This window comes from Suricata suricatta, chromosome 4, assembly GCF_006229205.1.
Source record: "Suricata suricatta isolate VVHF042 chromosome 4, meerkat_22Aug2017_6uvM2_HiC, whole genome shotgun sequence".
NCBI lineage: Eukaryota > Metazoa > Chordata > Mammalia > Carnivora > Herpestidae > Suricata > Suricata suricatta.
The window spans coordinates 136,236,634-136,251,049 of NC_043703.1; the positions used below are offsets into that span (position 1 = coordinate 136,236,634).

The 14,416-nt window shown below is 38.6% G+C and overlaps 1 protein-coding gene across 4 annotated transcripts in view; it reads left to right on the top strand.

Moving 5' to 3' along the window:
• The window catches only part of HEATR5B (HEAT repeat containing 5B), a 97,278-nt gene that overhangs the window by 44,536 nt on the left and 38,326 nt on the right, over positions 1–14,416 (top strand). For all 4 annotated transcript variants that reach the window (XM_029937954.1, XM_029937956.1, XM_029937958.1 and 1 more), the window contains 4 exons: positions 1,232–1,401; positions 8,907–9,051; positions 12,812–13,051; positions 13,555–13,806. In XM_029937954.1, the coding sequence (XP_029793814.1) occupies positions 1,232–1,401; positions 8,907–9,051; positions 12,812–13,051; positions 13,555–13,806 (807 nt within the window). The remainder of the gene's footprint in view (positions 1–1,231; positions 1,402–8,906; positions 9,052–12,811; positions 13,052–13,554; positions 13,807–14,416) is intronic.

The following is a 14,416-nucleotide window of genomic DNA, read 5'->3' on the forward strand; positions in this document are numbered from 1 at the left end:
GGGCCCACAAATATATGGCCAATTAATTTTTGACAAAGTAGGAGAGTATCCAGTGGAAAAAAGACTGCCTCTTTAATAGATGGTGCTGGGAGAACTAGACAGCAACATGCAGAAGAATGAAACTAGATCACTTTCTTACACCATACACAAAAATAAACTCAAAATGGCTGAAGGACCTGAATGTGAGTCAGGAAACCATCAAAACCCTAGAGGAGAAAGCAGGAAACAACCTCCTTGACCTCAACCGCAGCAATTTCCTACTCGACACATCCCCAAAGGCAAGGGAGTCAAGAACAAAAATGAACTCTTGGGACCTCATCAAGATAAAAAGCTTCTGCACTGCAAAGGAAACAATCAAGAAAAGTAATAGGCAACCAACAGAATGGGAAAAGATAGTTGCAAATGACATATCAGATAAAGGGCTAGTATCCAAAATCTACAAGGAACTCACCAAACTCCACACCGAAAAAACAAATAACCCAGTGAAGAAATGGGCAGAAGACATGAACAGACACTTCTCCAAAGAGGACATCCAGATGGCCTACAGGCACATGAAACAATGCTCAACATCACTCATCATCAGGGAAACACAAGTCAAAACCACACTGAGATACCACCTCACACCAGTCAGAGTGGATAAAATGAACAAATACCAAGTGCTTTCTAATGCAATGATAAGGAGGCAATGTGTATTTCAAACTGGAATGTGACTATCAGTGGCTATGATTTCCTTATATGTCTATGAAGTCATTTTTTATTTTACATTGACAAAAGTTGTAAGTCATTTATACTAGGCAATTAAGCCATTTTTATACAGATAGTATATAATACTACCGTTACTTTTCCTGACTATCAGTGTAATAATTTCCATTAATCTTCCTAGGAAAATAGGATTTAAAGTTATTAAATAATGTCATGATAATATTGGTTGAACAAGAAACAGAATGAGAAATCTTCTGCCTCTTTCAAATAAAACAATGAATGGTTTGAAAAACAATACAGTTTCCTAGGGAGTATGGATAAATGTAGCTAAATCTAGAAGGGTATATTATTGTCATCAATAGACAGTCATGTTTTGAAATAATTTCTATGGACCTCATAAACTTTTTGTCTTCAAAACAATCTGAATAGTAATCAGAAAGAGAGGTTATTTATAAGATAATTGTTTTCAAGGAATATTTTTGGTAATACTAATGATTGTATTTTGCATTTTCTTTTATTTTGCTATTAGGGAATGGGGCAACAATTTCCACCATTCGTTCTTCTTGTTTGGTGGGCTGTGCAATAACTCAGGACCATTCAGATTCCCTCGTTCAAGCCGCTGCCATTTCTTGCCTTCAGCAGCTTCACATGTTTGCACCACGACACGTCAATCTATCTAGTCTTGTTCCTAGCCTTTGTGTAAGTATAAAGCGGCTTCATTCATTCATTTATTTATTTAGGTTTATTTACTTATTTTGAGAGAGACAGAGACAGCACAAGCAGGGGAGTAGTAGAGAGAGAGACAGAGAGAATCCCAAGCAGACTGTCAGCACCGAGCCAGACAAGGACCTCGAACTCCCAAACCGCGAGATCATGACCTGAGCTGAAATCAAGAGTCAGATGCTCAACTGACTTAGCCACCCAGTCACCCCATCATTCATTGATTTATTTAGAGAGCCCCAAATTTGTTTCTCAAAAGATTAAACTAGACCCAAAACAAAAAATGTAAATTTCCTGGATTGTGAATTCTAGAGTTTCAGCATCAATAGTCTTTTTATGACTGTTGATTTTATTTACTGGTTTTCTTTTTCCCTTTTTAAGAAATATTTTGAGGGGCGCCTGGGTGGCTCAGTCGGTAAAGCCTCCGACTTCGGCTCAGGTCAGATCTCACGTTCGTGGGTTCGAGCCCCGTGTCAGGCTCTGTGCTGACAGCTAGCTCAGAGGCTGGAGCTTGCTTCCGGTTCTCTGTCTCCTTCTCTCTCTGCCCCTCCCCCTCTCATGCTCTGTCTCTCTCTGTATCAAAAATAAAAAAAATAAAACATTTTTAAAAAATTAAAAAAAAAAAGAAATATTTTGATGAACTGTTTATTTCTTGGCTAAGGATGCATCATATTTTTAGTTTGTCCTATTAAGAATTTTGTCTCCTGAAATTTGATTGAAAACTTCTGAGGGTCTGTTACTGTCATCACAGTCATTAATCTGCTCACTTAACAAATACTTACTGAGAGCCTGCTATATGTCACGTACTATGCAAAGTACTGGGAATACATTTTGTAGGGGAGACAAAATGAAGTTTCTGTTACACTAAAATCTATAGTTTACAAGGGAACATGGTCAATAATAATTACTTACTAATATGACAGTTGCCAGAAAAGGCTATAGGAAGACATGTAATAGGGGAGCTTGTCAGAATCCAGGCATTCAGAAAAGATTTCCCTGAAAAACTGATATTTAAGGTATGATAAATAAATAAATGAGAGTTAGTTGGAGAGAAAGCATGGTATTGATATAAACAGCATTTATTTTTAGGGAGAGAGAGAAAATAGGTGAAAGGCCCCAGGATGAGAAGGAGTTAGAAACTGTCTAGTCAGTGTGGTTGGACTGAGAGAGAAGGGATGGGTAGGGCCCAGGCCCGGGATGAAGCTGGACAGTTAGCCAGGGGAGAGGTCATGCAGACTTTCTAGATGGATTGAAACTTTGGACTCTTTTGGTTTTGAGAATTATGGTGGGGCACCAGGGTGGTTCATTGAGTTAAGTGTCCAACTTCAGCTCAAGTCATGATCTCATAGTCTGTGACTTTGAACCCCGCATTGGGCTCTGTGCTGACAATTCAGATCCTGGAGCCTGCTTTGGATTCTGTGTCTCCCTCTCTCTCTGTCCCTCCCCCACTCACACTTTCTCTCTCTCTCTCTCTCTCTCTCTCTCTCAAAAATAAACAAAGATTTAAAAAAGAGGGGGGGGGCACCTGGGTGGCTCAGTTGCTTAAGCGTCTGACTTCGGCTCAGGCCATGATCTCATGGTCCGTGAGTTCCAGCCCCATGTCAGGCTCTGTGCTGACAGCTCAGAGGCTGGAGCCTGCTTTGGATTCTGTGTCTCCCTCTCTCTCTGCCCCTTTCCTTCTCACTCTCTTTCTCTCTCTTTCAAAAATAAATAAACATAAAAAAATTTTTTTAACAAAGGGGAGAAGTATGGTAGTCTAGGAGGGAGATGATAATGACTTGCTCCATATTAGTAGCAATGAGAATGCAGAAAAATAAATGGATCTGAGTAAGAAACAATGCACTTCATTGATTAGTGGGCTGTAAGGAAAAGGGAGAAGGGTATAATCCAAGTTTCTATCTTGAGCATAGTAATGTGATTTTCTGAGATGGGTAATGCCGGAATAGGAGATGGTTGGCAAAAGTGGATATAATTAATTCAGTTTTAGACATTAGGTTAGTTTCATGGGCTGGAGCTCAGAAAAAAGAGAAGTCTGGTTGGAAAGGTAAATTTGGGAGGCATAAGCATTTAGATGGGAAATAAATACAGAAATAGATGAGAGCACTAGGGCAAGAGTGCTGAATGAGGAAGCCAGCATATAAAATGTAGGAAAAGAAAAAGAATCAGGAAAAAATATGAAGCAATCTGAGTGGTTCAAGGAAAAATAGAGTCTGTAGTGTTCACAGAAGCCAAGTGGAGTAAGGAGTGGGCCGCTGTAACATATTGTTCAGAGATACGGATGAGGGCTGTAATGTGTCCTTGGACTTTTGTCACATGATGACTTTAGCAAGAGCTCATCTTGCAGCGTGGTACCAGTGGAAGTCCACATAAATTGGACTAATGGTAGGATATGAATAGAAACTTCTTTCCAGAAGTTGACTTTGTAGGAGAGGACTGAGGACAGTAGGTCAAGGGGGAGATGGAGTCAGGTGAGACTCTTCCTACTATGGTAGTGAGATGTGAGGGTTGAGATGTGAGGGTTTAAATGCGAGGAGATGGAACCAGAAGGGTGGGAAAGGTTAAGGTATGGGGCAGAAAGTGGCTAATTAATCATCCACGGTTTCTAACGGGATAGACTTCTCAGGGCACAAGGGAGAAAATGTCTCTCCTAGTACAGCATGAAGAAAGGGGGAGAGGGTGAATGTAGATACAGGTGGGTTTATGGATATGGTAGCTTGAAGCTGGGGGGCGGGGGTGATTATTATCTAATGACTTTTACTTTCAAGTAAAAGGGAAGATGAGTTTTAAGAACAAAGAAGTAAAGAAGAGGGCCAGAAATTTGATGGGTGTGGGAAGTGGGAGATTGAACTAATTGGAGAAATAGAAGATTCTATGGTAGTGCTAAGGGTTCAGTGAACAATAGTGACCCTCTTTGGCTCCAGTGTGTGATTTGTGATGGTAGCAGTTCCCCTGGTAAGATTTTTCTCCAACACCTATAATCAACTGACTGCAGGCACTGAGCAGCCAGATAGATGCTTTGGTGCATTCATAGTTGGACTTCAGCCAAGCAGATTCAGTGAAATGATAGCAGGATGAAAGAAATAATGATATTAACAAGACAGCTGAAATAATGGATTATGAGCTCTCATTTCAGTCAAGGAGCAAGGAAAAGACAGCATGAGGCTGATATGTAAGGAGAAAGAAAGGCGCTCTAGATGTCTCCATGGGAGGATGAGGTGAAGGACTGAAAGGCCAGCACATTAGGCGTTAGATCTGATGTGGTGTACTTAACTTACGCAATACGATTTGCTTGTTTCCCTGTAGACCAAGGGAAACTGAATCCATCCTAGACCATTACAGAATCTGAGAGTGCCGCAGGGCAGAAACCAGATGCTCACGAAATGTGTACAAAAAAGATTTACAAAGAAAATAGTTGATTAATAGTTTACATCTGATAGCATTCTGCAACAAGATACGTAGCATCCTGCCAAAAACCAGGGTTTAATGCCCACACTCCTTGGGCACTCGTGGCATCTCTTGAGTGAGGTGACTCCGTTCCATGATACAAACGTGATGAAAACACAGACGTGTATTCTTTAGGTTGTCTGATTCCTCTCTCCATTTTTCTCCTTAAGTATAAATATACTATGGTGTGGACCTTATGAGATGGAGCACATTTGAGGGATCTGGTAAAGTAGTAACGTGAGTTTCTTTATCTCAGTGGAGGTGATCAGTAAGCCACAGGCTACGCAGTGAGCCTCCTATGCGTTAACACAGAATACTGCCTCAACACCGATACCCTCCACAGAGCCCTGGGGGTTTGACCAGAAGGCGTGTTGGAGCACTTTCCTGAACCTCTTCCAAGAGGCTAAGTAGTGAGGTTCCAGGCAGCTGGTTGGAAGGAGATGGCTTGGCAGGATACAGACGAGAACAGGGGCCATTCAGGGGGATGTCTTTTTTCCACATTGCAGAAGCCCCTGCGCTGTCTCCATTACCAGATCGTTTAACAACTGAAAATTCGTCGACACGTGGGTTCATCCAAATTAGTGAAATCAGTTCAGATCTTTACAAATTTCATGTTCATTCCTGAACCATTGCCATCAGAAATGGCAATATTACGGGATACCATGTGTATCACACAAATGAAATGTGATTTATTTTTCAGCAAATGTACTGAGAGGTGAGTTTCACCATAGTAATCTTTAAATGATATAAAACTGTTAAAATTTGATGTTAGATGTGATGTTAGAACTATTCAAAATGTGTCTTTGAAAGAACAACCACCCCTCTGAAGTATTGTTATTTCCCTCTTGGCAGGCAGCTGCTTTTAGACCATGTGACCATAGTTACTCATTCTCGCATCCTGAAAGACGTGTTCTACACACAGGCATTTATGTCACCTTGGAGAATTGTAGGAAATGACACTGAGAGAAAGACTTGAACTGAATGCCCAGGTCATCAGTGTCAGAGCAGGGACATCCAGCTGTCCAGGATGTATATGTGGTAGGCACAACAAGAGATAGATGATGACGTAAAGTATAAAATAACACACATTTTTATAGATAAGTGGAGGTCTACTGTAGGGGCAAGCAACACAATGTCCCTGAAGTTTGTGAAATATAAGAAAAAAAGTCGGGGTGCCTGAGTGGCTCAGTTGGTAGAGCATATGACTTCAGCTCAGGTCATGATCTTGTGGTTCACAAGTTCGAGCCCTGCATCGGGCTCTGTGCTGACAGCTCAGAGCCTGGAGCCTGCTTCAGATTCTGTGTCTCCCATTCTCTCTGCCCCTCCCTGGCTCATTCTCCATCTCTCTCTCAAAAATAAACAAAACATTTAAAAAATAAAAATAAAAAAATAAGAAAACAGTTTCTTTCCAACTAGGCATAATCTAAAATAGTTTAATATATGCATATGCTATGACCCAGAATCTTAGCCCTTTTTTTTATAGACTTTTTTTTTAAGTTTATTTGTTTTGAGAGAGAGAGACTGTGAGCAGCAGAGGGACAGAGAGAGAGAGGGAGAGAGAGTATCCCAAGCAGTCTTCAACTATCCACAAGAAGCCCAATGCAGGTCTTGATCTCAGGATCCGTGAAATCACGACCTGAGCCAAAATCAAGAGCAGAGTGCTTGGGTCACCTGGGTGGCTCAGTCAGTTGAGTGTCCGACTTCAGCTCAGATCATGATCTCATGGTTCTTGAGTTGGAACCCCATGTTGGGTGCTGCTGTCAATGCAGAGCCTGCTTCAGATGCTCTGTCCCTCTCTCTGTGCTTCTCCTCCGCTCATGTGTGCATGTGCTCTTGCACGCGCTCGTGCTCTCTCTCTCTCTCTCTCTCTCTCTCAAAAATAAATAAACATTAAAGAAAAGGAGTAGGATGCTTAACCAACTGAGCTACCCAGGTGCCCTCAGCAACTTCACTCTTAAGTAAATAGCTGATAGAAATACATGCACGTGTGTGCCAAAACACATGCACAGGGATGTTCGTTGCTTGGTTATTCATAATAGCCCAAACCCAGAAATAACCTAAATGTCTACCAGTCAGCAGTGGATAAATAGTTATACAATTATTCAACAGAATACTTCATCGCAATGGAAGCAAACTGAAATGTAATCACATAGATGAATCTCACAGATAAATTTCTGAGAAGTCAGACACAAGAGCACACTACATGGTTCCATTTATATAAAGTTCAAGAGCAGGCTAAATGAAACTATAATGATAGATGTCACTGTAGATTGTGATTATTTCCAAGGGGCTAGGAAGGGGCATTAGGAAGCCACATACTGTTATCAAATTTAATACGTTTTTGTTCTTTATTTTGTATATTACCAAAGATTGTCAAGGGAAGGTTTTCAAACAAATATGTCTTTACTTTTACCTGATTTATAGTGACTGTAAGACACCATCAATTGTAATTTGCATCTCTAATAACAGAGATGTTAAAGTGGAAAAAATATATATGCCTCAGAATCATTAAAATAGAGTATTTGAAAGTACTTTGCAAACAAAAATGTTTTATTTTCTTTTCTCTTCAGCCCTCCCAATCAATATTTGTTGAGTGTATTGTCTTAGCTACAATTCTTTTTTTTATATTAAAAAAAATTTTTTTTAGTAAACTCTGTGGCCAACATGGGGCTTGAACTCACGACCCCAAGACAGAGTTGCATGGTGTATAGACTCAGCCAGCAAGGCACCCCTCTTAGCTACACTTCTACTTAGTTGCAACTAAATTACATTTTTATGGTGTTCTGCTTTATATATATGTAGTCATTTGATTCTTACCACAATCATGTGTGATAGGGTGGCTGTTGTCCTCACTGAACATGTAAAAAGGCAGAAACTCCGAGAGACTGACTTGTTCTTCCCATCTCATATGACCATGCTCAAGCTTTCTAATTATAGGATATTTCAGAGTTCCAAAATATCTTCATTTTAAGAAAATGGAATGAATAAAACATTTTATTTAAAAAAATCTGTCAGGTTTTCTCTCATTTATATATATTTTAAATACTTTGTATAAATTTCATAGGCTATGAATTTTATCCAAATATATCTGGAATTAAAAATGCCATATTGGCAGCATAAAAACATATTATCTAACCTTGTGAAGGGGCAATGTCTTCCATATAATTATTCCCCCCTTCACTATTTCTGGATGAAATATTTTCTAAAATATATTACTCATCTTCTTGCTTAAGCAGCATATGGAGCATAATTTAATATTTTCTTGATGAATCAGATTTACAGTAATAACAACAGCTAATCTGTATTGAGCAAGTATCATGTCAATCACTGTTGTAAGCAAAATACTTACATTAACTTATTTTATTTTCACAATATTCCCACAAAGAATTACTCTCCACATTTTGCATATGGTCAAACAAGGCACAGAGAGGTTAAGTAATTCGTCTAAGGTCACACAGAAGTAAATGAAAACCAAGATTCAAACCCAGTCTAGCAATCAGAGCCTGAGCTCTAAATCATGCGTTGCTGTGTCTTATACTTCATGTATTAAAGTGTGCTGCATTGATTCTTTCAAGGACTTTTGAGATTAAAAACAATTCCAAAAAGGCCCACTTTGGATTTTTTTCCAGGTGTTTATGTTTGCTTGATTTTTAAAAATTTTAATATATAACCCTTCTTTACTTTCATTTCTTGCTAACTTTTCATTGACTACATGTAATCTCTATGCACTTAAAAAATTTAGATGACAACATTTAGTAGGACTGTGTGTAAAATAAGATGTGCAAGAGCTCCTTCTGGATCGTTAGGTAAGTATGTTGTATGATCTTTAGTGATCAGGTCTTGGCACAGTTGTCTTGGCCACTAAAATATTCCTTGTATGCTTTATTGGTATGATTGTTTTCCCAAAAGGCCATTATTTGGCTATACATTTAACAACTGATGTTAAATCAAGAGCCTCTTTCCAAGTAAAGTGTTATCCATCAGGCAAATGAGATTGCAGTTTTTTTAAAGAAAATTGTCTAATACGTTATGATTTGCAGGTCCACTTATGCAGTTCCCATTTGCTGCTGCGGCGAGCAGCCGTGGCCTGTCTCCGGCAGCTCGCACAAAGAGAAGCGGCGGAAGTCTGTGAGTACGCCATGAGCCTAGCCAAAAACGCAGGCGACAAGGAGAGCAGTGGTACTAGTAAGTTACCTGATCAGTTTACACACTTTACCATTTCAAAGAAGTAGCGCTCTTTAAATACCATTTTTGCTTTCAAGGATAGTTGATCTTCTTGTCCTTTTAAATAAAACCATCATCACTTAAACCTCAGTGTAGTTTTTATTTTTATTTATTTATTTTTTTTAACATTTATTTATTTTTGAGAGACAGAGAGAAACAGATCATGAGCAGGGAGGGGCAGAGAAAGAGGGAGACACAGAATCTGAAGCAGGCTCCAGGCTCTGAGCTGTCAGCACAGAGCCCGACACAGGGCTTGAACCCACGAACTGTGAGATCATGACCTGAGCCGAAGTCAGACGCTCAACTGACTGAGCCACCCAGGGACCCCTCCAGTGTAGTTTTTAGAAAGATTTTTTAAATATTTTTTTTGAGAGAGAGAGAGCAAGAGCAGGGGAGGAGCAGAGAGAGAATCCTAAGCAGACTCTACACTCAGCACAGAGCCCAACACAAGGCTCAATCCCACGACTCTGAGATCATGACTTGAGCCTAAATCAAGAGTCAGATGCTTAACTGACGGAGCCATGCACATGGCCCAAAAGACTATAGTATGGTTTTCCTGGTAATTTTACATTTTTACCTTTTTTAAGGTTTGGAGCTAAAAAAAAAAAAAAACAGCAGCATTTAATATCAAGATACGTGTGCCATCCCTTGGGGATGATTTAGCTATGTATAAAGGATAACTAACTCTAAGGGTACTGCTTTGTATTAGTGATAGACTTCTGGAAAGAGCAGCAATCTATTTGGGGCGTATCTGAAAGCTTTCGTCCCTGATACTAGTTGACCCTTTTGAAAAGTGTTGCAACTTTTCCTAAAGAAGGTAAAGGAGGTAGAGTAACCAATAAAACAAGAAATATCGGTATATGTTTGCGTAGCAAAGATCTTTGCTTTCTTTAATTCTTCCTGCATTTGGGGGGTTTTATGTATAGTTGAATTTCATAGCTGGTGTTCTGGTCTCTAGGGATTGGTTGTTTGGAAACTTCTTCAGAGCTTAATTGACAGATATTTCCCCTATTGTAAGAGAAAAATTTTTACTTCTAAGAGCTTTCAAATGCATAGAAGTTGCTTGGGTAATAAGAAGCAAGATACTAAAATAACTTCAATTTTAACATAAGAGCTCTAGTAACAGATCTACTGTATGAAATGTGAAATAAACTGTTTATATAATAAATATTATTGCTTTTAATAGAGAAAACATAGAACCAAAAGTAATTACAGAATTTTCCTGAATAAGATATAAAATTTAAAAACTTATACATGTCAGTCACCATAATTGAAATTGAAAGACAAACTAAGAGGGGGAAATACTGGCAAAATATATTTATTACATTATTTGCTAACGTGTCTATATTTATGTTTTAATATTTTTAAAGCTTAAAAGCTCAGTGTGTTGGGGGTCCTAAGACCACCCCCGTGCTTGAGGAAGCAGTAAGAGGACTTAGCATATAGTCATGCTTATGGCTATGATTTATTACAGCAGCTGATACAAAGCAAAATTTGCAGAGGGAAAAGACACTTGGGGTGAAGTCTGGAGCAAACCAGGCTCAAGTTTCCAAGAGCCCACACCTCATGAAGTCACACAGGAGCTGCTTGTCTCTCTAGCAATGAGTTGTGACAACATATATGAGACATGTCCCAGGGGATCTGTCAGAGACTCAGTCCCCAAGGTTTTTATTGGGTGCTGGTGAACTGAGCCTGTCTGCCTAGCGTGTTCCAAAAGCCCAGACTTTCGAAATTCAGGCGGGTGTTTGGCACAAACCATACTGTTTGTACAGACATGTTAGGCTTAGTGAGCCACTTTTACCAGGAAAGGGTGGGAACCTTCCTGAAACCCAGTTCTCTTGGATGCTAGCAGAGGGCTTACCTGAATGCCAGGCCTTACTAAGTAGTCTCAGGCCTGCTATATTAACTCTCTTCTGCATCTACAGAAATCGCGAGAGCGTAAGAAACATGTTTCATCAAAGAACAAATATCAACACAGGAAATATTTCAATCTCCAGTGATTAAATAATTATAAGTCAGTGCAGTAATAAGATACCATTTTTCTTTTATGAAACTGACCAAATTAAAAATAATGCTTATAATCAGCACTGGGAGAGGTATGAATAGAAATGTCTTACACTGCAGATAGGAAGAAATGTAAGGTCATACAAATTTTTTGGATTTGTCAGTATTTTTTCTCAGCTTACCCTTCGACCTAGCGATTCCCTAGGAGGAACCCGTTTTAGGAGTTCACCCTCAGGCAGTGTTCAGTCAGTGTTCTCCTAATTCAGTGGTTTGCTATGTAGCTATGAAAATTCATGTTGTAGAAGTATAATTCCTGATATGGGAACATACTACCTGCTGCTAAGTGAAAATTAGGCCTCCATGTCTAACCTCTGGCTAATGTTTTCTTTCCTTGGGACCTTTTCTTTTGACTTTTCCTACTGTCTAAATTCCTCTCGTTGTGGCTGTTTTCTGCAGACTTCCCTCATTTGTCTTTGAAGTGACTCAACTAAAGGGTCACGTCTCAGTTTCCATCCCTTTGTCTCACTCTCTTAAAGGTTCAAAGGACTTTAGACTTTGGAACCGCACAGTTTTATTCATTTTTTTAAATGTTTATTTATTTTTGAGACATAGACCAAGCGTGAGCAGGGCAGGGGCAGAAAAAGAGGGCGACACAGAACCCGAAGCATGCTCCAGAGCTTACAGACTGTGAGCCAAAGTCAGATGCTTAACCAACTGAGCCATCCAGGCGCCCCCACAATACTCATTCTTAGGGCTGCCTGTTGTACAAGTTTGCTGTTTATAATAAATTATATTAAAAAATAAAATAAAATACCTAGTCTACAGGTAAATAAATAAACATTAGGTATACAAATATATGCAATACCTAAAAACATAAAATAAAAAAAATAAACTGTAATGGATGGGGAAAAAAGATTTTCAGATAAAGCAAGACATTTAACTGCTGTTTTATAACAATACCATTTTAATTGAAGTGTAAGTGACATACAATGTTACGTTAGTTTCAGGGGCATAACATAGGGACCCACGATTCTGCACAGGAGGCAGTGCTCACCATGATAAGTGTATTCGCCGTATATCATCATACAGCATTATTACATAGTATTGACTGTATTCCCTCTTTGTACTTTTCAGCCTGTGACTTACTTTATAGCTTGGAGTTTGTGCTTCTTAATCCCTTTCACCTGATTTATCCACTTCGCCATTCAATATTACTTTTTGATTATATGTTTCTTGGAAAGGACTTTCCCAGTTTTTAAATCATCGTTTAGCATATAATCCATTTGTAATTTGTGTTCTGGCTTTATAGATTTTTAAAAACAGAACTATAAGACTGAATGAATTTCTATTTATTCTTCCAACAAATATAGCAATAATTATTTTTCAGTCCATTAAATTAAATCTACTTAGAAATATGTCTTTTTCCCACACTTTTTCTTTTTTAGAGTGAAATATATATTTATTTAGCATTCCCTGGAGATTTGTTTAAACTACCTCAGAATAGTCCGTCTTAAAGATCAGAGTTGTGCCTTTATTGTCAGATTAAATTCTAAACCTAAAGATATGTATGTAAACTGGAGAACATGAATTGTAGGTATAGCTAGCTTGTTTTGTTGTAATCCTGAATTTGCATGTAAGCCTTGGTGTTTGACATAATTGTTACCTTTAGTGTACAACAAAATCCTATACGAGTTCATTTGTGAAAATTGCTTTTCAGATGTCAATCCTTTTGCACCTGGAGTTAGTTCTCGAAGTGATATCCACTGCCGGCACCAAGGTGTTAATATAACAGAAACTGGTCTTGAAGGACTTCTTTTTGGAATGCTAGACCGGGAGACAGATAGAAAATTATGTTCTGATATTCATGATACTTTGGGGCATATGCTGTCATCACTGGCTGTAGAAAAACTTTCCCATTGGCTAATGCTTTGTAAAGATGTCCTGGCAGCTTCTAGTGGTATGTATTTAATATATAAAATACGTTCTTAAAATAATGAATATTTTCCTTCTGGTATACATTTGTATATAGAAGTATATGGATATAGATACATGAAAAGATATATAGGTAATATATTTTAATTTGAGCTTACATTTAAAAATACTAATACATTTTTATCTATAAATCCCTATATAAATGTCGAACATTAAACTATATTACAAAGTAATGCACTTTTTTTGATTTGGGGGAAACAGCTAAATTCAAGCTAAATTTTCATGTATGAAAATCCCCAGTTACTTCATAGTTCAACATAGTGTGTAAAATTGGTGAAATATGTAAAATACTTTTATGTTATCCTTTGCTTGGTTTCTGAATTTTTTTTAAATTTGCCCAATTCTACTATTTCCAAAGGAGTAAGAATTCAGTCCTCTTAAGGCAATCTTCTAACATTAATACAAGTTCTAAAACATCATTTTTGCTGTATGGAAGGTTGTCACAATGTGCTTTGTTTTTGGTTACAGATATGAGCACTGCGACTCCCTTAAGTAGCGGAAAAGATGAGGAGTCTGAGAAGAAGGATGAGATGGACGATGATACCATGTTCACCACACTAGGCGAAGATGATAAATCAAAGCCCTTTGTGGCACCTCGCTGGGCCACTCGGGTGTTCGCTGCTGACTGCCTGTGCCGAATCATCCATTTGTGTGAGAACGCAGACCAGGCCCACTTTGATCTTGCAATGGCGCGTTCTGCTAAGCTACGCAACCCTACAAGTAAATTTAAAACCAATACTTGTTTTCCCCAAAGTTGTGTTATACGCTGGAGATATTTTGCTGCTAGGTATCATGCTTTAGACTCTGCCTTTCATTTGTTACATTCCCTTGCCTTTTGCCTTTGTTTTCTGTCCCCTACACTACCCATCTTCTGCTTGGTATTTTGAACATAATGTTGAAGAAAGTGGTATAGTCTACCTATCTAAAGGTAGACGTATCTCAGTCATGTCCCCTTAGGATAATAATGGCAGCAACTTACATATCCTTTGTACTTTATCCTAGTTTTAGCACTTCAGTGTAAAAGAGCAATGCTTTAAGGTACATAAGCAAAAAGTGAATTTTGCAGTCCCCAGCCATGGAGAATGTCAGAATTCATGAATGCTATCATTCAATTCAACTCAAACTCTCAGATTTCAGAAATGCTGCTAGGTAGTTTAAAAAGGTGTTGGTTACTGAAACCTGTCACTTTTTTATGTTTTGTGAGCTTTTTATGTCCCATGATTCCCTGGATCCAGTATTATAGAGACTTTACAAAGAAATCATTGCATCCAGTATCCTCATTTTACAAATCAGGAGACTCGAAGAAGCTGAGAGCAGTAAGAGAGTAATA